Source organism: Plecotus auritus, assembly GCF_963455305.1.
Source record: "Plecotus auritus genome assembly, chromosome: 11".
Taxonomy (NCBI): Eukaryota; Metazoa; Chordata; class Mammalia; order Chiroptera; family Vespertilionidae; genus Plecotus; species Plecotus auritus.
In genome coordinates, this window is record NC_137777.1 from 4,697,165 (window position 1) to 4,720,616 (window position 23,452).

At 58.2% G+C, this 23,452-nt stretch overlaps 1 protein-coding gene across 1 annotated transcript; it reads left to right on the forward strand.

The window, feature by feature from the left end:
* The first annotated feature begins 1,826 nt into the window (after positions 1 to 1,826).
* OC90 (otoconin 90) lies at positions 1,827 to 21,297 on the forward strand. Its single transcript, XM_080646664.1, has 13 exons — positions 1,827 to 1,911; positions 4,987 to 5,052; positions 6,276 to 6,332; positions 8,066 to 8,240; positions 9,950 to 10,062; positions 11,730 to 11,858; positions 12,757 to 12,807; positions 13,749 to 13,832; positions 15,508 to 15,561; positions 16,537 to 16,653; positions 17,542 to 17,713; positions 18,255 to 18,361; positions 20,785 to 21,297. The coding sequence occupies exons 1-13, from the start codon at positions 1,866 to 1,868 to the stop codon at positions 21,081 to 21,083; spliced, it is 1,470 nt and encodes a 489-aa protein (XP_080502790.1). The 5' UTR covers positions 1,827 to 1,865; the 3' UTR covers positions 21,084 to 21,297.
* Positions 21,298 to 23,452: the final 2,155 nt, after the last annotated feature.

The following is a 23,452-nucleotide window of genomic DNA, read 5'->3' on the forward strand; positions in this document are numbered from 1 at the left end:
CAGTCGTCAGGTGGCTGTGACTTCAATGGGTCCTTTGAAATGCCACCAAGCCGCTTGCCCACGGACTTTTCAAGGCGTCACTTTCCATCTGGAGACGTCCCAGGCCCGCCCTTATATTCAGTCTGGGTTCATGGCTGTGACAAGGAGTCACTCAGAGCTGACGCTTGCAGGGCAGAGAGCCTGTCTAACCTTGAGGTCAACCTGCTCTCAGGATTTGTGTGGCTAAACGGGTTATGAGAGCATTTTGCGTGAGCAAAAGCAGATCGTAACCAGAATATCAGAGAATGCTTGAGCTGAGCGGGGATCCCAAAGAACTCACATCTTACCCTTTTTTAAAAAATATATATATTTATTGATTTCCAAGAGGAAGGGGGAGAGAGAGAGAAACATCAATGATGAGAGAGCATCATTGATTGGCTGCCTCCTACATGGCCCACTCTGGGGATGGAGCCCACAACCTGGGCATGTGCCCTGACCGGGAATTGAACCACAACCTCCTGGTCCATAGGTCAATGCTCAACCACTGAGCCACACTGGCCGGGCACACCTTACCCTTTTGCATTCATTCAGCCAACATTTACCTTACAGCCAGCAGGCCGTGCTAGGCCCTGGGGGAGCGCCCAGAGCAGCGATCCCATAGCCTACAAATGCCTTCTCCTCGGACACGCCTTCCTCAGTACCAGCCTGCCCACCAGGTGGAGTGGCCCACCTCAGCCCCGGGCACCTATGCAGGGCCTCGGGGACAGGGGCAGCCTTTGCCTCTGGGAGCACAAGTAGGAGGCAGTGCCCCCCTCCCCCCCCCCCGGTTGTGCAGCCCTGCAGGGGGCGAGCTGAGTGGAGCACAGGCTGTGGTTCAGCCCCTACTTGCTGGCTCGGTGCCTCACTTGGGCCCAGGGCGCGACATGCACGGCCGCCCCCAGCAGCCCGTGTGTGCCACGGGGTAGCATGATCACACGATCACACTTGGTCCTAAAAGCACGCTCTAACGCAGAGTAGCCATGCTCAGGTGCCCTCCATCTGACATTCTTTCAGGAGCGATGCCCCCGGGAGTTAAAATCAAAGCCCCCCCTGGTCTGGAAGGGTTTCCTTCCTGGGAAACGCACGGCTGCCCTGCCTGAGCGCAGGCAGTGCCTCCGGGGTTAACTGCTGACCTGAGCACAGGGCAGCTGCGATCAACATGGGGGGGGGGGGTCCTGGACCCTGCCCACCTTGCCCCTTGCCCCCCGTGGCAGCCCTGAGGCACAGCTCTCGGACCCCTGGGACAGCAGCAAAGTGTTCAAATCTCTCATAAGCCACAGCAGGAAGCAGGAGGGAGCATAATTTGCTAGCAGGCAGCGCCGTCACGCCACGGCCAAGTTTCTGCCCATCCAGGGACGCTGGCGGAAGGGCCGGGCCTGCGGACAGGTATCGCCTAGGGATGCTGCGCGTCGTCACGGGCGGGTCACGTCCAATTCAATGGGCCCCGGTCAGAGGGGGGCCCCGGTCAGCTGCCTCCCTTGCCAGCGGCCTGTAACCACGGCACACGTGAGGCGCGTTATCCTCACCGTGGGCTCCAGGGTCCCTGCCACCTGCCTGACACACAACGAATGAACGAGACGTTTCCTCAAGGAGCACCCCGCTACGTTCCCATTTCACAGATGGGTAGCCTGAGTCTCCTTGGTGGCACCGTGTTAGTGAGGGGCAACGCTTCCTGGGGCCAGAAGCCTTTCGGGCTTTCTCCTTTGCCCTCCCTGCCTCCCTGGTGGGCCAAGGGCTCCTGTGGGTGCTTGTTTCGGGGGTTTCTGGAAGCAGACTCTCACACCCCGCTGGCTTCTCTCCCAGGAGCCTGCCCCTGTCCTGCCTCAGTCCGTCCAGGGCTCCCCACGATGGCCGCGCTTCTCCTCCTCGGCATGCTGATGGCCCCGGGTGCGGGTGAGTGTTGGTACTTTGTGCCGCCTTCCTGCTTAGGGTGTGATTACTTCACCTGGTCACTGGGACGGAGCCTCAGATTGCCTCTGATCTGCTGCCTGCGTCATCCCCTTGCCTAACACACGGAGAGCAAACATGAATGAGAAGCTGTAGGTCTGACGCAGCTCATCCCCTGGAGCTCGCTGCATGCGGCATGGAAGGTGGGGTGGGGAGCCGGGCAGCACAGGCAAGGGGGCCAGGGAGCCATCTTCTCTCCACCTGGCAGCATCCCTCCCCCTCGCCCCTGTGCTCAAGGTCTGCTGTCCCATTTTGCTGCCGTCCTTGGAGCGGCCTTGCACCCCGTCCTCCCCACTTTTGTAGGTATGGCCAGTGCAAAAGGTGGAAGCTTGCACACACACCCCCCTCCCCCTTCTAAACTTGGGTCCCGTGCCACCAAACCTGGCCATCGAAGCACACTTCTTGGCAGCCGGGGTAATAGCAGCTCCACCTGGAGTCTTGGTTTTGAATCTGCGTCTTCGGTGCCGTCTAATGTTCTTTCTCATGCGCACGTTTGTGTAGCTCTCAGCAGCCCAGCACCCTCTTTCCTCCCACGGCGGGTTGGGCACTGTGGTAACTGAGGTCAGTCTTCATCTGGGCCTTCTTCTCTGTCCGTTCCCACCTTCAGGGAAACTCGGGACCAACACACCCTCCCCTCTAAGGTAGTGAGAGTGAGGCAGGGGGTCCACAAACATCACTGATCATTTATCTTGACCATGACCCACGTGAGCGGAAGTACAAGAGGTTTGCTTCCTACCCAGAAGCTTGTCAGCTGAAATGACAGCATAACCCAGGGGTGGGCAAACTTTTTGACTCGAGGGCCACAATGGGTTCTTAAACTGGACCGAAGGGCCGGAACAAAAGCATGGATGGAGTGTTTGTGTGAACTAATATAAATTCAAAGTAAAGGAGCGGAGGGGAGAGCAAGAGAACCCTCCGCTCTTTCGGCTCCGCGGGCCGGATAGAACAGCCGAACGGGCTGGATCTGGCCCGCGGGCCGTAGTTTGCCCACGGCTGGCATAACCTCTACATAAGACTCAGAGTCTTCCCTCAGGTCCACACCCTCCCGGACTCCACCCCAGACCTTCTTTCTAGGGCAGAGAGGATCAACCGCCAAGAGAAGTTGCTGGTCCAAGTAGGAGATGGTTGGGCAGAGCAAAGCAGGGGTCAGGTCAAGGAGAGCCTGTGGTCAATGGGTCTCAGTCTCATCCATAATAATAAAAGCATAATATGCAAATCGACCGAACGACCGAACTGCAGAAGGACTGTCCGAACGACCTTCCGGATGAGCATGCTATGACACGCACTGGTGTGATGCGATTGGTCAGGGGAGCCCCACCATTGCACCACGATCGCCCCACAGAGGGAGGCCTGGGCCACCGGCCAGCAATGCTGCAGCGGATGTGTGAGGCTGGGCAGCGGTCTCCCCGCAGAGGGAGGCCCGGGCCACCGGCCAGCAATGCTGCAGCGGATGTGTGAGGCTGGGCAGCGGTCTCCCCGCAGAGGGAGGCCCGGGCCACTGGCCAGCAATGCTGCAGCGGATGTGTGAGGCTGGGCAGTGGTCTCCCCGCAGAGGGAGGCCCGGGCCACTGGCCAGCAATGCTGCAGCGGATGTGTGAGGCTGGGCAGTGGTCTCCCCGCAGAGGGAGGCCCGGGCCACCGGCCAGCAATGCTGCAGCAGTTGTGTGAGGCTGGGCAGTGGTCTCCCTACAGAGGGAGGCCCAGGCCAGCCAAGTGATCGCACCCCACGCCTGTCGCCTACAGAGGGAGGTGACGGGGGGAGGGAAGAGGAGGGGAGGACAGTGCCGCAGATGGCAAGCAGTGGCAGCGGGGAGGGGGGGGCCAGCTGCTGGCAGCTGGGGGAAGGAAAGCCCTGATAGGCCCTGATCACCGACCAGGCCTAGGGACCCTACCCGAGGGGTCCCGGATTGTGAGAGGGCGCAGGCCGGGCTGAGAGACACCCCCACCCCTGCACAGAATTCACGTACGGGGCCTCTAGTTGTCTATAAAATGCTAATGATGATAATACCTGCCTCACAGCATGGGCAGAGGGCGGCTGGGGTGATGCGTGCGCAGAAGGAAGCCAGGAACCGTCCAAGTGCGAGTCACCCTCGCTCGTGGCCACCTTTTGCTGAATCGGGAGCATTGTTCTGGTGAACAGCCTCCTTATGTTCCTTGTGGCCTTCCTGCCTCTCAGGTAGTGAGAGTGAGGCAAGGGGATCTGCACTGAGTGCGTGCGCCAGTCCAGGCCTCTGAGATAAGCAGTTTGAAATGCAGGGTGACTTTTCAGGTTGCTCATGAAGATGTGTGGGCGCCGATATCCTGAAAGCAGGGAGGAGCGTGCGTGCAGGGGGCCAGCATCCCTGTTAGCACGTGTCAGTAACAGGGTCCCCTCCACCCTCCGGAACAGTAACAGGGTCCTCATGACCAGCTGCACAAAGGAATGTCAGCGAAGGAATTGTCAAGGAGCCGGCAATATTTTTTTAAATATATTTTTATTGATTTCAGAGAGGAAGGGAGAGAGAGAGAAACATCCATGATGAGAATCATTAATTGACTGCCTCCTGCACACCCCCTACTGGGGATTGAGCCCACAACCTGGGCATGTGCCCTGACTGGGAATCAAACCGGTGACCTCCTGGTTCATAGGTCGAGGCTCAATCACTGAGCCACGTGGGCAAGCCGGCAATATTTCACAGTTGCTGCTGGAGTATTCTTGCTGTTGGCGGTTAATGCTCTCTAATGGTTTCTGAGGCAGTGGGGCCAAACGCACCCCAGCAATTCCACGGGCTCTGGGATCGGATCTCGAATAGAACTGAAGTCCCCAGCCCCCTCCTGCTGGGAAACCTGCGTTATTTCCTTCAAGCACCACGGCAGACACCCAGCCGCCTCCCCCCCCCCCCCCCGCCCCCCAGGCGCTAGGGAAATACGCACCGGATTGGGTTTGCATGCATCCCGGCTGCCGTCCTGGCTGCCACCCTGGCCTTCGCCAGCCAGCGGGCTGTGGCACGTTCATACCAGCCCCCCTCTCCTCCTCATCAGGGACCCACCCTCTGGACACCCCCCACCGTCCGCACGAGTTGCCTCCAGGACTCTCGAAAAACCTCAGTAAGTATTCCTTGAACTGCCCCTGGGAGCCCAGCGGGTAGGAAGCTGCCTGGGGTCTTGGCAGAGAACATGACCCCTGATGAGTACACCTGAGGCCACTCGCTGCTGGGGCGCTGGCAGGCGAAGGGGTTCAGTGGGACGTGGAAGCCTCCCCCTCAGGGGTAGCCCTGGAGTCTGACCCGCCATCGGTCTCTCCTTTGAGACAAAGCACGAAGCAAGTTCCCATCGGAAGATAAGCATCTGCCGAGGGCAAACCGGAGAAAGAAGCCGGTGGCCTGGCCAGGGTTAGACGGTAACGGTTTTAGCTTCCAATTGAGCTCGGGTCTCCCTGAGGCAGAACCATCGGGAGAGGAGGCCTCACGGGGACCGGAGGGCCACACGTTCCGGGAGAGGACCCACACGTGTCCGTTTCCTGGTGGTGGGTGACGACTTCTCAGGAGGTGCTCCGTGGCCCTCGCCGAGGAGGAGTGCGGAGAGCTGGCTGATGCCGGCCGAACTGGAGGCTCACTCCCGCCTTGCGGGGGGGGAGGGGGACGCGAGTCCCCGGGTTGTGTGTGTGTGATCCCCTGCCTGCAATCAAAGTGATGAGCCCCACCCAGAGCCCATGGCAATGGCCTCCCTCCTCACGGCATGGTGCCCATGGGCAGTGCCATGCCCCCCGGGAGGGGTGGTGGACCTTTACACTCCCAGGCCACACTGGCACTCAGGAGGGTCGCGGCCGGGCAGCGGTGAGCCAGCAGCCGGCCCTCTTCAGGGGCAGCAGGCCCGGCAGTGACAGCAAGTCCAGGAGCCCGGGGATGGCTCAGGGGCGGGGCCTGGGCGCAGGGGGAGCAGCCGGGACCCTCCGCCTAGAAGCTTCTCTCCATAGGACGTGTCTCCCGTGACGGCTCCCACTTCTAGGCTTCCCAGAGGGGCATGCCTGGTGCAGGAGTCGGGCCCCGGGTACTTACGGTCCATCCATCGTTCCCACCATCCAGGTCCTCCCTACCATCCAGGGGCCTTTTTTGGTGGTGGTTGTTAAATCATTGAGCAATGTTGCCTAGTAACAGAGGTCCCGTTTCATCTCATCAGGTCTCCATGACAACCCGTGTTACTAGAAGTTAGCCCAAGGTCAAACAAATCTTTAGAGAAAGAAAGGGTTTTAGCTACTCTTCACCCAGGGCCTGGACAGGGACGGGTAGAAACCACGGCTCCATCGTCATTTTTCTCTCCCTTCCACTTAGATGCCACATTCTTCGATGGGATGTTCAAAAACGTGGAGAGTGCCACCGAAATTTTCGGTAAGTTCAATCTGAAACGGCTTCTCGCCCCGCCCTCCCCGCCCCAGGTGTCAGAGCACACGTGTGTGTGGAAATCTAAGGAAATGACCTTGGTCTCCGCCCTTGGGGCTCTCACAGCTCCCCAGCAGCTCCACACGGTGGGACCAGGTGCTGAGCGGGGAGGTGAGGTGGCACCTGTCTTGGGGGTGCCTCAGAGGAACTTCAGAGGTCAGTCCTGACCCAGCCTGGCCAGGAGGCGAAGGGTGGGCCCATTGTACAGGAGAGGAAACTGAGTCTAAGGAATTTCAGTGACTTGTCCAAGGCCACACGGCTGCGCGTCCTCCTCGGTCCAGAGCTGAGTCCCCTCCTCCCAAGTCATCTCATCTTCTCTCCCCAACCAACAAGGAGACGTGAGGCCTGAGGAGTGCAAAGGGCGTCTAGTATTCCATTTATCAGCAACACAGCTATCAAGCAGCTGTCAATCAGCGCAGTGGTTCCGATGACTGATCACTAAAATCACTAAAGCTTCAGATGACACCGTGGTGGACACGAGCCGCGATGCTGAGTACTGCTGGGTTAGCGCGGGGCATGAGGCTGCGCCTGCCGTGCACGAGACTGAGCGCAGGCGCCCTGTACGCTGTTAAATAAGTTTATGTGAACACACACCCATTTCTTCTTTTTTCATGTTTTTATTTATTTTTAGAGAAAAAGGGTGAGGGAGAGAGAGAAACATCAATGATGAGGGAGAATCATTGATTGGCTGCTTCCTGCACGCCCCCTACTGGGGATCAAGCCCGAAACTTAGGCACGTGCCCTGACCGGGAATCGAACCTGCGACGGACTTCCTGGTTCCTGGGTCGTTGCTCAACCACTGAGCCACACCTCGGGGCCACACAATCTTAGAGTGGCTTTTCCATCAGCATAGAATCATTTCTTCGTGCTTTTTTCAATTTATCTTCATTGTTGAGGGTGTTCTATTTCTTCATGTCTGTGACGAGGGCATGTGGAAATGAAACACGGGAAGGGCTGCTCAGTGAGGTAGGAGGCAGCTGGAACAGTTGGGTGGAACTGGTCCTTATGGGCAACTCTAGATGCCCTCCCCCCCCGCCCCCCAGCTTCCTGACGCGACCCCTGCACTTCAGTGCGGTGGGATCACCCCGCTTAGCCCTTAACGGTCCTGCAGTCAGAATGCCAGAGTGGAGAGGGGTGGCATGAGGCTTAGAGCCAAAACACTGGACACCGTTTTCTTGCCGGTCTTGTTTGCAAAAGCATTTTAAAAAATATTTCTTTTTATTGACTTCCGAGAGGGAGAGGGATAGAAACATCGATCACATCAATGATGAGAGAGAGTCATTGATCAGCTGCCTCCTGCACGCCCCCAACTTGGGATCGAGCCCACAACCCAAGCCTCTAACAGACTTCCCTGACGTTGTTTGGGCCAGATCGGGGCTCCATGCTCAGCCCTAGCCCACCTTGGAAGCCTGGGATGCCCGTGACCAGCTGAGAGTGGTCATGTGACCTTGCAGGGACCTGGGGAGAAGGCTGTTCTGCTGGAGAGGAAGAAGGGATGATGGCTGCGAGGTGGGCGCCAACAGGGCCCCGGCCCATCAGCCTGCTTCACTTTAAGGCCTCCCACAGTGCTGAGTCCACACGGGTGCTCGTAGGTTGAGGAGACACTGGGGGTGCAAGCTGCAGGCGGTCCCGGGCGGCTCCTCCTGGACGCTGCTGCAGCACCCGCCCCGCTCTCCCCGCAGACTGCCTGGGCTCCCACTTCACCTGGCTGCAGGCCGTCTTCACCAACTTCCCCGCGCTGCTGCAGTTCGTGAGCGGCCTGCGCTGTGTGGCTGGCCTCTGCCCCCGAGACCTGGAAGACTACGGTTGCGCCTGCAGGTTCGAGATGGAAGGGCGGCCCGTGGACGAGTCTGACAGGTGAGCAGGAGCCGGGAGCCGGGCGGGGACTTGGCAGAGTGCACACACAGAAAGCTCCCTGGACGGGGGTCAGGCGGCGTCTCGGTTCTGTGACTCACCGCGGGGAGACTGCTTTCCTCATCTTTACGTTGCGGTTCATCTGTGATCTGCTCGCGTCCGAGGGCGTTATCAAGAGCCCGTGTCAGGCCCGATAAGCAAATCTTTCCTTTCGTTTCTCATCGTGTGGGTCCCCTGCTCCAGAGCCACCTGGCTGCTTGCTCACAGGCACAGCCCAGCGGCCCACCCGCCCTGCCGATGGGGCACCCCAAGCTAGAACCGGGAGCCTGGGTTTAACCAGCCGCCCAGGGGCTCTTCAGCGTAGAACGTGAGAATCCTTTTAATTCAGGAGAGTCCTGGCCACCAGGGGTGAAGGACGATGAAGGCTTCTGTTCAGTTTCACAGACATGTAGCAAACACCACCGATACGTGACCTCTGTGCTTAACATAAACAGACGCTCCCCTGCCTCGGAGAGGTGACAGCCTCCTGGGAATATGGAGGGAGTAGAAGTGCCTGTGAGAGGAAGGGTCTGCTCAGGCATGTTTATTTGTACCCGCAGCCCCGGCACGTGGAGCTCAGTAAATTAACCGATGACGAGGTGGTCAACTTCCCATTGCTTTTCAGAGATGAAAAATGAACTGATTAGAAAGCGCTATGTCCTTGATCAACAAGCACTAATGGCTTTGGAATTAAAACACAGACCTGTCCCATCTTCAGATCTCCAAGAGAGGGTGTAGGTCACTCTGGACCAAAAGGGCAGTTTCCCATTCTGGGACCAGGACTGGGCCGACGCCGGGAGCTGCCCCCTTTCAGGAGGGGGAGGCTGGTTCTGCCCGGCATGGTGCTAGGGCCATTTCTGGGAACACGTTCCTTTCGTGCTTCCTTTAATGATTAACACCCCGCAAACCTAGAAGTCAAAGAAGTGAAGCAGTACTTCATCACTGTCTCCCGCCCAGAAAGAATGATCAAAGCACGAGGGCAAGAAACCGGCAGAATTCTGGGTCACGCTTGGCTCCAATTACTTACACAGTTCAGCTGACGGGGACGGGGGTTCTGGGCTCCTGGAGGGCAGGCTACTGCCACCTTGAACTTGCACGCCGGGCGGACTGCAGAAATAACTGCTCCCGCTTACTGAGGGCCTGACGCAGGGTGGGATCCCTGTGGATGTTTCTCGAATCCCCCAAATCCTTATGTTGTGTGAGGGACTTCGTAACTTGCCCAAGGTCATCCGCTGCCTGTATAGTCTTCCTTCTTTCCATTGATGTCCTGTGTGCTGGTGCCACCCGACGACCACACTGAGTCTCAGCCAGGCTGTGGTCAGCCTTGACCTTGGCAAGTTACAGAGCCCACGTCTCAGTCCCCTCAAATGTAAAGGCTCCTGATGAGGTTGCTGTGACCGAAACGCGTGGCACCAGGTAGGCACTCGGAAAGGGCGGCTCCAAGATGCACCGGCAACATACTTCCGGTATTGTGAGTGTGTGAATGTGTGTATGAGTGTGTGTGTGCACACGTGTGTGAGTGTGTGTGTGTGCATACATGTGAGTGCGTGTGTGAGTGCCTGAGTGTCTGAGACAGACCCTGCTGGAACCATCTGGAGGCATGGGGTGATGGCAGGCTGCCTGCCTCCCTCCTGACCCTCCCTCACACTCACCTGACCCTCCCCCACCCCCAGCTGCTGCTTCCAGCACCGCAGGTGCCATGAGGAGGCTGCTGAGATGGACTGTATCCAAGACGCCACCAAGGTCAGCACAGATGTCAATTGCGTCAGCAAGAAGATCACGTGTGGTGAGCATCTCCAGGTGTCCCGGGGGCTGGGTGGAGAGGACCGTTTGGAGGCCCCCGTCTGGACCAGGCCCCAGGGCTCTGCGGCATCTGTACCTTGCACAGTAGGTGTGCAGTGCGTGCTGAGTTGACACACAGCTAGTCAGCAGGTTATTTGATTTGCCATTTTCACGTGTTGTAACCCAGGGAACCTGGGGAGGGCAGTCTGCTGCCTGAGCATCAGTGGGTGGTTACTGCCTCCTCTGAGCCCCAAGTGAGGGAGGGGACCCTCTGCCTCGGAGAGTTATGGGAACGAACGCTCCCAGAGCAGCTAGCGGGTGCCTGCTGGATGGTAAGGACGCAGCGGTGGGCGTAGAGGAGGGACTGCCGGGTGAGAGGCCGTGCTGGGTGCTGCATCAGCCGCCCACCCTGCTCGCTGGGGACCCGGGCACTTTTTTCCAGCCTCTGGGCAGCAGCAGCAGCAGCAGCGCAGGCCAAGGCGCGGAGGGCAGCGGAGCAGGCGCGTTGGCGGTGCATCTCGGAGCCGCCCTTTCCGAGTGCCTGCCTGGTGCCACACGCTTCGTTCGCAGCAACCCCACCTTCTAAAGAACCTGTCACACGGGGGCCGTTGTTCCAGCCCTCAGACCGGAGAGGGGAGCACAGAGACATGGAGTGACTTGTTCAAAGTCACATCAGTGCCAAGTGGCAGAGCCAGGGGTTGGGTCCAGGCGAGGCTGGCTCCACAGTCCAGGCGATGGCGTGGGCGAGCTGGAGTAAGGAGCTTCTAGGATGTGAGAGGGGCACACAGTGAACACTGAAAGCATTCATTCACTCACTCATTCATTCATCATTCACTCATTCATTCATTTATCATTCACTCATTTATTCATTCAACAGATAGGAGCTAAGCACCTACCCAAGTCTAGGTACTGGGGACATCCTGACATTCTGGAATTTTACCATGGTTATCAGGCTCTGAAAATACCGAAAACAAATGATACCGCCTATTAGACAGTGACAAGAGACGTGGAGGATACGGAGTCAGGGCAAGGCATGGGAGGCTGGGGTGGGGGCACCTATTGAAGTAGGAAGGACGAGAGAAGGTGACAGTTGAACGAAGACAGGCAAGGCGCACTCCGTGCGGATGAATGAAACAGCACCTGGCCCCTGAGGCTCGAGGGGCCTGGTGCTTGAGGAACGGAGGCCAGTGAGTCAGAACTGGGCGTGAGGCAGGAGAGGAGGTCTGAGAGGGAGCGGGATCCGTGGCTTTGACTTTGAGTTGGGAGGGTCTGAACACAAGCACAGACGGGGTGATGGTGTGACCTGAGTTTTCAGAGAATTGTCTTGGCTCCTGTGAGAATAGACGCCCAGCCGGGCAGAGGCAGGGAGAGGGGTCAGCAGGCCACCCATGTAACCATGGGAGAGGCGAGGGGTGGCCCAGGACAGTGAGGCAGAGAAGGGGAGACGTGCGCCGACTCTAAAGAGTTTTGTTGAAAGCAGAGCCCGTAAGATGGCCCGATGGCTGGGGTGTGAGAGCAGGAGGGCGCGTGCGCCCAGACTGGACCCCCACCCTGAGGAGATGGAGGACACTTGCAGGGCGTGCGGGGTTTGGGCGGGCAGGTCGGGAGCGCAGCCTTGGGGTCTGCATTGCCTCTCGGGATTCCAAGGGGCTCTGCCCTTGGCCCATGCAGAGTCCAGGGAACCTTGCGAGCACCTGCTGTGCACCTGCGACAAGGCTGCCATCGAGTGCTTGGCCCAGGCCACCATCAACTCCTCCCTGCGCCTGCTGGACACCGCCTTCTGCCTGGCGCCGCCTGCGGGTAGGAAGCACCTGGCCCTGCGTCCGCGGGGGGCTGGCGGGGGGCGCAGGGGCTGGCGTGGGTGCCCGTGTCTTCAGGTGCCAAGTCCAGCACCTCCTCACATTCCACACACCCGCTGCTCTGAAGGGCCCCTCTGCAGACAACCCGCAGGCAGGAGCTGACGAGCCACCTGCCCCGAGGTCAAGGCCTCCGAGGGAGGTGGCTGCTCCTTGGACTCGAGGGGCCAGACGACTGATGGAGCCGATGGAGGCACCTGGTAGATGTTCACCAAAGTTCCCACGCTCTCCCAGCCCCAACAGCATGGGTGCCTGGGGCTGGGAAGTTCAAGGTGCACCTCCATAGAGCGTCCCTCGTTTCCTGAGCTGGGTCTCTCGGAAATAGTCCTGCAGTGCTTGGTTAAGAGGGAGCTGGTGTGGGTGTGGGTGGTGGATTTCTGGGCGTACACATGTGATATGGTATGTGCATATATGTAGGCAGGGGCATGTATGTGGGGTGTGGGTTGCATCTCCAGGTCTCCCAAGCCCAGCGGTCCTTTTTCTCGGCACCTGCCTCCACTTAGAACAGGTCTTCTCGGGTCAGGACACCACACTCCACAGCCAGTCCTTCGGGCTCTGCAGCCCTTTCATTGTCACAGCCTGTGCTCCATCGTGTCACCCTCTCCAGAACCCAGAGCCTCTGGAGTCCCTCTGAGCTGGGGCCTGGTCGGCACCCTGTGTTCTGGGCGGTGTAGGAGGCAGGGGACCCTCAGGCGGAGGAGCCGCCCTTCTCCAGCAGCACCCGGCACAGCCCCTCCTCCCTGGGTCGTGCAGTCCCCACCCAGCCCATTCTGGGCTGAGACCCCGGGGAGGTGGTGCGGACACTGTGTCCGTCACTCATTGCTGCTGGGGTTCTTTTTCAGCGGAATCTATGGAGCCCACAGACGCCAGCCTGGTGGCCCTCTCAGGAGAAGGTGAGTCAGAGGGACAGGCGTGCGGCCCCAATGCCCACATTTCTATTGCAATATTGGACTACTTGCTGCAATGACCTCCCCTCAGATGCAGGTGGGACAGCTGGTGAGGAAGTGTGGTCACCATCATGCGATGAAGCGATGATGTGTTGGAGTCGGGCAGATGTGGGATCGAATCCTGCCTCTCCCGCTTTCAGCTGTGTGACTTTGGGAGCGTGGTGCAACCGCTGCACCTTTGCAAAGAGCAGGGTTCGGTAAAGAGCCAGATAGTAAATGTTTTTGATACAAGTTCTCTGCTATAGTGACTCCACTCCGCCACTGTAGCAGGAAAGCAGCCGTAGACAATCCATCACTGCATGGCTGTGGCTGTATGCCAATAAAACTTTATTTACAAAAACAGGCCAAGGGCCAGCCCCTAGTTTGCCAACCCCTGGAAAGGGGTGATTATACCTGACTTCAGGGTGGCAGAGGATTACATGACAGAGAGTGTGGGAAGATTCTGGGCTGGCATCTTCTTCTAGAAATTCTAGTGGAACTTTAAAAATCAGCACATACCATCAAATCACATGCAGGACACCAGACAGCTTGCTTGAAATGTGTAATCCCCTTGGTGCTCACACAGCTGTAGGAAGGAACTGCTATAACCTTCACGTTGCGATGGTAAATTGAGATGGAGAAGGAAGGTGTCCAGGACACAGAGCTGAGTGGTAGGGCTGGGATTCGAGGCTTCCGGTGGGTCTTTCCTCACTTCTGGAATCAACTCCCTCTTAGGCTGCCTCCCCACAAGGACTTGATCCATCGGGGCCAATACTGGCTCTTTCTCCCATTTGCTGGTTTCTTCGCCTGAACACAGGACTGACTCCAATCTGGCCCCTCATCCACTGAATGGGAACAGAATCGAGCACCAATGAGCTGACTGGTAATTGGTTCGTTTCTCTTCACAGTGTCTGCTGATACCAGAGCTGACCAGCTGACCATGCTCCCCACGCTCCCCAGGATGAATCAGCTGACCACTCTCTCCAGGACAAGTAAGCAGAGGGGCCTTCAGAGGACAGCATAGAATCAACTGGAGAAATGCCACCCCAATAAATACTCGTGTTCAGGTCGGTGGCCACTTTTTGATAGAGCCCAGAGGAAATGATTATAACCCGTTGCAGATCATACAGGAAACTGAGGCTCTGGGGGTTAAACGCTCCCAGTCACCCAGCAAGTGATTTGTTCTGGTCTCTAACCCCAGACTTGAGGCTGTTAAGACTTTTCTTCTTCCCATTCCCTGACAGTGACTCACAGAGAACAGCCCCTTACCTAAAATACTAAGCCAAGAAATACTAAGATGGAGAAAGCTGTCCTAACATTTACTTGGCTTGTGATTAATAACCACGGACACTTTATTACTAAGTATAAGTGACTGAGAATGACTATTTACTCGTTACTGAGAATGGTTAAAGGGCGGAGACATTGCTGAGGACCTCGATGTGCTAGTACATGTCTCTGCCCCTGCCTATGCCCCTGCATACAACATTCTCTGAGTTATTCTCCCTGGTTCCAGGAGGCCCATTTTCACCCCCATTTTACAGGTAAAGGAAAAGCTCCAAGAGGTGGAGTCGTCTGCCCGGGGTACAGTGTGGATCCCTTTCCCTCTGAATCTGGACACCTGGCCGTCGAAGGGAACCACCTGCCCCCGTGCAGAACTCCTCCAAGTCCCCATCCGTGCACGTCCAAGCCTGATGGTCCCATCACACCTCCCTAACCTGATCTCGGACAGTTTCAGGCAGCGCCTTCCCTTCCAGAGCGTTTTGGAAGGAGCGACCGTCTCTGGTTCTTTGTGGTCCAGCCAGCAGTGAAACCGTAGCCTAGCAAAGTGGGTCACAGGGTCACCGTTAGCAGGTGACTGGGTTTGCATGCTGCCACTTTCTAGCCCTGTGACCTTTCTCATCACTGCAGGAGGGTGGGCATTGCACTAACTCATGGGGTTGTTATGAAGTCAATCTGAGCAAAGCACTTAGTGCTGAGGCTGGTGTAGAGTAAGCCTGGCCGTTCAGGCTGCTATCACAAAATGCCATGGACTGGTGGCTTACAAACAAGAGACGTATTTCTCATAGTCCTGGAGGCTGCAAGTCCGAGGTGGAGGCACCGGCAGATCCGGTGTCTGGTGAGGCCCTCTTCCTGCTGTGCCCTCACAGGGCTCTCATCCTATTCATGAGGACCCCACCCTCATGACCTAGTCACCCCGCAAGGCCCCACCTGCTACCACCACCACATTGGGGGCTAGGGAGCCAACATGGAACCCGGGGGAACGCGATCACTCGGTCTGCAGCGTAGTGCGAGCTTAACTACTGTTAAAGCAACAAACTCATTTCGCAGAGAAGCAGGCTCAGCAGCCTTCCTGGGGCCACACAGCAGGCAAAGGGACTCAATTCTTCTGCCACATTTTTCTGTTAAAAAAAAAAGGTTTCAACAGACTCACCTGCAGTTGAGTTTCCCAGCAAGCCTGTGTGTGGGTGGGTGGGGGGGGGGGGGAGAGGGTGGTGAAGCTGGGGTCTCTTTCTGGCTCAGCAGCGACCCCACCAACACCAGTTGTCCTAGGAAGTGGCCAGGGCAGAGCCAAGACCACATGGCCTCCGGTGCCGGTGGGGGGATATGCCTCTGGGGCAGGTGGGGCAGGCTGGGCTTGATACTTACCTGTCTCTCTCTTGGGAGCAGAACCGCTCCAAGACCAGGAAGGCACAGAAGCCGCGAGGACCACAACCCCTCCAGGTAAGCATGCTCAGCTGCTCCCGCCTTAGACCAGTGGCTGCCCCCATACACTTATTAGATCAGGTGTGTCCCAAAGAGCCCAGGAGAAAGGACACAAAACTCCAGTGGAAGAAGTCAGGGAGCCAGTTTACTTGTAGAGCCCCAAGGAGTAGACAAATGAAACTAAGAGGCTGATCCATTCATAGAAAGAAATGGAAACTTACCTGCTAAGGCGATGCAAAAAATAGAGAAAGCTCTCATTTCCCGTTCACATCAGCTGCAACCTCACCTTGCAAAGGGAGCACTTTTATATCTGAAGATACTTTCTTCCAGTCACCCCAGCGCATCTACAGCAATGCCCAGCCCCCCCCCACCCCCCAGTGCTGGGCAGCAGACGGTGGGGACCATCCACTGGTGCTCCTTTGTCTGGACCAGACTGGGCTGGAGGCATGGCCTGTGGGATGGAGACCCGGCTGCCTCCAGCTGAGAGGGCAGGTGGGGCTGAGTGACCCTGAGAGACCAGGGAGCCTGTGAGGGACCAGGGCCTTGCTGGCCCGCTGCAGACTCACACTTAATTCCGAGTATGGCCAGAAGCTTTGCAGTGTGCTAAGGGTTTGAACAGTGCTGCTTGCCTACATGATTGTGGCCCATGCGCTGGGTCAATCTCCCCGTCATTCTTGTTCCTTCACTTGTTGACACTGGGATGGGACTTCACTTGGCCGGCACATGAGCGTGGATATGACACAAAGGTAGGCCTGAGGGTGGCCGTTCTCACCCAACAGATGTCATCCAGAGGGTCTAGCCAGGCCCCTGTCAAGTTCAAGGTTACCACAGGACTCTGGGGATGCACCCAGCATTCCCGTATCCCCGAGACCCAGCCCAGTCTGGTGCTTCGTTCCCAAGTATCTGTCTGCCTTTGGCCTTGACCTGGTGCCCGTCTGCAAATCTCTCCTCGGACCCCTCTTGGACATGGACTGTCAAGTTGTGCATTTTCAGGGTCCGCAGAGATTGCTGCCATAGCTAGAGGCGTGACCGTGGTCCCTGGCGGCATGACATCTTTGGGGCTGGCCGTGCCGTCCATCACAAGTGGTCCTGAGGAGACGACTGGGAAAGGTGAGCAGCAGGCAGACAGCAGCCTTTGGTTAGGCGGTTGACAAGGCCACTGGGTCACACTGACCGTGGCACGTCGCTGTGATGGGAAGTGCACGTCTCCTTGCAGACGAGACTGGGAGAGGGTGCACTGGCCTGCAGGCCCCCAGGGCTGGGAGCACTCAGGGCTGGGAGCAGGGCCCGGAAGTGGCAGGCCCTGGCCCAGCGCTCACCAGCACCGTCCACGCCATGGTTTCCTGGAAAGAACGAAACACTTGGGTCTTAGCAGTCCTCCGCCTTGGCTCTCCTCCCTCCGGTGCGTTCCGAAGGCCCTGCACCCGCGCGAGCCACGGGCAGCAGGACCCAGAGGAGGCGTTGGTACTGCCTTCCAGTGCACCATGCAGGGCTGTGCAAGCAGCTGCATGTGGGGGAGCGGGGGATGGGCCTTCTTAGTCCCTCCCACCCAGACTATGAAGGTGGGGTTTTGCACAGTACAGGAGGGGGAGTAGGGTGGGGAGAGAGAGATGCAGAAATAGAGAGAAAACCAAGGTCTGAAAGATAAGCCCCATAGGTGTGCTGACCTGCGAAGCCGGACAGCCTCAGAGGACAGCAGGAGCCCCAGGGTGCTGGGTCCTGCTCAGTAGTAAATGCGGCCCAAAGAGCATCTGCAGTCCTGACGAGCCCCCGCACCGGGGGGTGGGGTAGCAAGGAGCCTGGGTGAGCAGAGCCGGTGAGAAAGACTTCTCTCTGAAAGACGACCATCCCAGACAGGGCCTGGGCACAGGACAGTCTCCAGGAGTGGGGAGGGGGCGGAGGACGCAGGCTCCTGGCACGACTCCGGCCACGTGGAGCCCTCCTGGGAAGGCCGCCTGGCACTCCTGACTGGCTGCCCGAGTCCTCCTCTCTCACCAGCCTGTGACAGGTCCACCCTCCTGCACGTGGCAGCGGGGGAGGACGCACGGGTGATGCCGCAGCTGGGGCAGATGCTCTTCTGCCTGACCGCCCGGTGCCCCGAGGAGTTTGAATCTTACGGCTGCTACTGTGGGCAAGAAGGACGAGGTGAACCCAGGGACGCCCTGGACAGGTAGGTGCGTGAGGGTGGCCAGCGGTGGCGCCGATGCTGCCTGCGGGGAGAGGCGAGAGCCCTCCTCCACCTGGGCCGTCACTCGAGGTCCACAAAGAGCTTGCTGCCTGTCTGACCTCCCTCGGGTGGCTCGTTACATCACGGGCCCATTTTCCGGGTGAGCAGCTGAGGCTCAGCCTCATCGGAGGTCATCCACCCACGAAGGGGCAGAGCCTGACAGACCAGCCACCTGAAGAGGGTCACGCTGCAAAGACATTTGTGATGAGTGACAGCGGGTGGGGGTCTCCCTGATGTGCTCGGCCAGAGGCCACGCTGAAATTGGCTCCACATTTACATCCCAGGACTTGGAGTGCTTTTCACTTTAGATTCTTGTGGTGTGCAGCCTGAGCCAGCACACGTGGTGCACCTGGCGTGTAGGAACCAGCTGTGCACATGGGAAGAAGGCCCTGGCTCCTCGCACTGTGTAGGGGTGCGGGAGCCGGCCCTGGGGGGTTCCGGGGCAGCTGGGAGCTGGGCAGTGAAGGCTTCTCCTTGGTCGTAGGTGCTGCTGGTCCCACCACTGCTGCCTGCAGCAGCTGGGGAGGCTGGGCTGCCGGCACGGGAGGCTTCCTCGGCCGCCGGTGGTGTGCGCGGATGGTACCCCCAAGTGTGAGTTTGTGGGCCTCCCAGTGGGTTATCCTCTCACCCAGCGCAGTATCATGACCACACTCAGGTGCAGACGCTGTCCCAGCACTTTTTCATCAATCACGTGACCTAACACGTCTTCACTGTGAGGCACATAGTAGACCCCCTAGTCCCCTGGGGAGACTCCAGTTCGGAGGCGACGTCGGCGCCTAGGGCCCAGGGCCGGCCAGGTGCACCCCGGGGCCGTTACAAAAGCCGTGCGCAGTGCGTGCTCACCGTGTGCCGTCTGCTCCGAGCTCCTGCTGTGTGAGCGAGCTCCTCCTCACAACCGTGCAGGCCAGAGCCCCAGGAGGCTGGCTCCCCAGGTCACAGAGGCGGGGCCGAGGTCACGCAGGCAGGCAGTGCGGGGCCCCCTGCCTCAGACCTCGAGCCGCGTCTCCTCCAGGCCAGTGGGCCTCCCCTCAGCAGCAGAGCCCTTTCCCGGTGACATCTTCCGAGGGACCCTGTCAGGATGGTGTCCCTGGCTGACGGGCCGGGTAGGCTGCAGCTCCTCTCTCTCCTGGAGGCTCCTCTGTGGCGGTCAGGGCCTCAGGTGGGATGGCTGGGACATGCCCCCCCTTCCCCCCCCCAGCACATCACTCTTACAGCAGAGCGAGGCGTCAGCACGGGCCTGTCGACATCCTCTGGCTCCGTTTCCTCATCCACATGAGTGGGTGCATTTCCCAGGTGCTTTGCAGCTGAAAAGGAACTGCTCCTCTTGCATTTCACAAGAGCTGGTTCTCGTCTGCATTTTCCTGGGGAAGCCTCTGGGGCCTCCCCCTCAGTCCCCTCCCCCTCCTTCCTCTGCATGCACCTCCTTGTAGGATCGTGTGTGCCTCTCACTTCCCGGAAGCTCCCTCCCTCCAATTTCCTCCTTACCCAGCAACCCTTCCTGGGAACTAGGACACAGTGAGCATGCAGGACCTGCCTCAAGCCCCTCAGAGCCTGGAGGGAAGAGAGACAAGTCAGTGACTCCCTCATCTCATGTCACACTGCTAACAGGAGGTGGAGCCTGCAGTCTGGCAGTGAGGATGGGAGAAGTCAGGGGAGCAGTGAGGTGAGAGCTCAGGTTTCCGAAGGCCATGCTGGTGTAGATGTTCCAAGAAAAGGGAAAGGAAGACCGAGGCATTTTGGGGACTCCTGGCAGCGTAGGGTCAGCATACGGTTCTGTCTGGCCAGCAGAGAGTGGGGGTGGGGAGACTGCTGAGGGGGAAGGTGAGACTGGGAGATAGACAGGTACCAGATCAGGAACGCAGACCGAAACACTGACATTCTGTCCTAAGGCGGACCAGGGTCCGAGGGTGGGTTGAGAGCCCATGGGTGACAGATCAGAGTACTATTGTCATGATAGGCAACCACGCCGTGAGGTCTCACGTGCCCAGCTGAAGGCTCGCAGGATCCAGGAGCACTGCCTGTGCAGCTCGAACTCGCACAGAGCTTCAGGGGCCCGGTCCCAACCCTGTGAGCTCTGAGCTCAGTGGCCCATACCTGGCGCAGGGGGCAGGCGATGGGAGGGCACCCTGGAGCCTGCCCTGTGCCGTCCTGACACTGGGATTGGGCGGAAGGGCCGAGGGCTCCAGGAAGCAGGCTTGCGTGTGTCCACTCTGCTCCTCTTCTCCACCTGCTGCTGAAATGACACGTGTGCCTGGGCAGATGGGAAGGCCAGTGCCTGACACTTGGAGGGTTGGTGTGATGAGAAAAGCCGGGTGATCTGGTGGTGGGTACTTCATGGCAGGATCAGATGAACAAATGCAACGGGCCAGACACGTCTCTGAAGCTGCAGGAGGCCTGTGTCTAAGCACCCAGAAACACGTGTCTTCCTGAGTCTCACGGGTGCTGTCCACCCACGCCCACAGCAAGATACGCGGTAGGGTGGCCAGGCCAGGCCCACAAACATACCAGCAGAGAAAGAAGTTCTGTTGTGCTAGAGAGCCACAGGCGGGAGCCACTGGAGGGATGCCTGCAGGGAAGACGCGGCCTTTCCCTAGGGCAGTGGTCGGCAAACTGCGGCTCGCGAGCCACATACGGCTCTTTGGCCCCTTGAGTGTGGCTCTTCCACAAAATACCACGGCCTGGGCGAGTCTATTTTGAAGAAGTGGCGTTAGAAGAAGTTTAAGTTTAAAAAATTTGGCTCTCCAAAGAAATTTCAATCGTTGTCCTGTTGATATTTGGCTCTGTTGACTACTGAGTTTGCCGACCACTGCCCTAGGGGCTCCAGGGAGCTTCTGGAACAGCGACGCCAAGGGGCCTCTGACCACGTGGGGGTCAAGCAGGAGAAAGCGAGAGCATGTCCAGTGGCGGCATCAGCGCGTGCTGGACGCCCAGAGGTTCAAGAGGGGGCGAGGCCACCGGGCCGCCACCTCCGTGGCACCAGGGCTCAGGCTGCTCCTCTGTTCTCGCCCTCGCAGGTGTGGGCCAGAGCCTGTGCGAGAAGCTGCTCTGTGCCTGTGAGCAGACGGCGGCCGAGTGCATGGCGTCGGCCTTCTTTAACCAGAGCCTCAAGTCGCCGGGCAGACCGGAGTGCCAGGGCCCCCAGCGCCCCTGCGAGGACGGCGGGCAAGGAGTGCTTTCGGCGTTCTCCCTGGGCTCCAGCTCCGAGGAGAACAGCGAGGAGGCCCTGCCCCCCACCGCACACCTGAGAACCAGGAGATTTCTGGGGAGGTCACTTGGTCCTGTGGGGGCCAGGCCACAACCTGGCCCCAGATAGAGCCCCCGAGGAAATGACAGGCACACCTGCTCCCGGACGCCCGCCGTGGGGCCTGAGCCGCCTCGCGGTCGTCCTCTGAGCAGAGGCTGGGGCAAGAGGGCCGTGGTGCCCTCAGCTCACCTGGGAGCGCCCGTCTGCAGGAGGCAGCGCAGGTGCGGCATCACACTTCCTGCAGCACAGACGGAGGCGCAATAAATAGCCAATCAGTGCTCTCACTCCGCGTGGTTTTGTGTTTTTAAGAAATGCAGATACTGGTGCATGAACACTAGTAGATTGCAAAGGTGAGAGGATAGACAATGGGGGGCGAAGGGGGGAGAGTCTGTTCCCTAATCACTGGAAGCTAATTTTCTTCTATTAAAAAAAACAGAAGGGAGTGTATGCAGTCAGCCAGTCTTATGAGATCACCTATGAGTCATCAATAACTCACCAACGATGTACTCGGCCAAGGTGACAGCTCTTTTGGTCCAGGCCCTGAAAACACACCTGCCTTCCAGTTACTAGGAGAGTGGGCACGTGTCTCCCTCCACCCCACGATGAAGAATCGCCACTCACCCCGTCTTGGTCCTGGACTTGCTTTCACAAATGAGGGTTTATCCCAGTGGCTGGAAGGTCAGGAATGAAACGCCACTCTTGACACACGCAGATTCTGTAAAAAACTGAACTAGACTCACCCACCCACCTACTAGCTGAGATTTATTCTGTACCAGGCAAAAGGCCTCCCATCTTTAAAAACCCCTTCACTGACCCATTAAGCAAGACAGCGTTATTTGAAATAATAGCCTCACGCTTCCACACTTAGTCCCGTCCTTAAGTATCAGACGAGGTGGTACCGCGCTGGACGACTTTTGCCAGCTCCAGACACTGCGTTGACACCCAGGCCCGAGGCTCTGACCTGCCACACTGGGCGGTGGGGTCTGACAAGGCCCGCCACACCTCCTTACCTGCTGGCCCAGGACTTCTCTGATGAGGCGTGGGGCCCCTTGGAAACCGCTCCGCGTCAGGCACACACAATCCAGAAACGTGGGGGAGTTCACGCCAACAGGGCCTTGACCATGAGTAGAAGCCGAAAGCTACAGGCTTCCCTGCCTCCTGAAATGCCTTAGAGTCTCAGGGGTGGGCAAACTTTTTGACTCGAGGGCCACAATGGGTTCTTAAACTGGACCGGAGGGCCGGAACAAAAGCATGGATGGAGTGTTTGTGTGAACTAATATAAATTCAAAGTAAAGGAGCGGAGGGGAGAGCAAGAGAACCGGATAGAACAGCCGGATCCAGCCCGCGGGCTGTAGTTTGCCCATGGCTGCCTTAGACGGTCGCGGAGGCTGGATCTGCCATCACCCAGCAATGGCCAAGTCATCGACCATCCTCTTCACCAGCCCTTTCTCCATTTCAGAGGTTCCCTGGGATCATGCCCAGAGAAACCCTCGCCCGTGAGCCTGTCTCCGGCTCTGCTGCAGGAGAACCCCGATTAGGACAGGGCCCCCTACAGCCCGCCTCTGACTCAAAGTGCAAGTCAAAGGCAAACAGAAAACAGGAGGCCGACTTTGGTGCTCGTTTTCCTGCTTTTCATTCATGTGAACTTGGTCCTTGAGATTAGTAATTAATCAGATGCCAGACTAGTAACAGGATCCAACAAGTTAAAGCTGGAAAGAAAGCACATGAGATGGCAAACCATACCGACTGCTCATCTCACATCTGAAGAACAGGTTCTGAAGGGGCGGGGGGTGTGACTGGCCTAAGTCCACAGGACGGAGGCAGCCGCCAGGGGCTCAGGCAGGTCTGCCAACTGGAGGAGGAGCAGCAATGAACATACACATGCCCTCGCCCGAGTGGTTCACTTATTCCTCACAGATAACCTGAGGGTGGGATTTACTCCCCATCACGTTCCAGGTGAGGACTTCAAAGCCCCAAGTGTAGTCACTTGCCTAAAGTGACTTAGACAGGCAGTGGTAGGGGCGGATTCCAGCCCAGAGCCCTGCCTCCCTGCTTTGCTGCAGCCTGGTCAGTCCCTGAGGCCAGCAGGGCGGGGAGGGTCCCAGAGGAGCTGCTATCTTACAGGCAGGCTTCCAGTAATTTATGCAGCAAGGAGGGGGGCCGAAAAGGAACCCGCAGACCTAGCAGAGCAGCAGCTGTGCTTCCCCATGCTCACACCACTCACAGGTGACCTTCACCTTGGCCACACCTCCTTACAACCAGCCTTCACTCAGGGGTCTGAGACTCCCAGCGGGTGTGAGGAGGAATCCACTCGGCAACCTGATTTTCACTAAAAATCCTCATTTCAACTACAGCCAAGTATTGAATGTATTTAGTAAATGTAAAAATAGCTATTATAAAAATGTACTTAGGCACAAATATTTTGATTTTGTTTTATT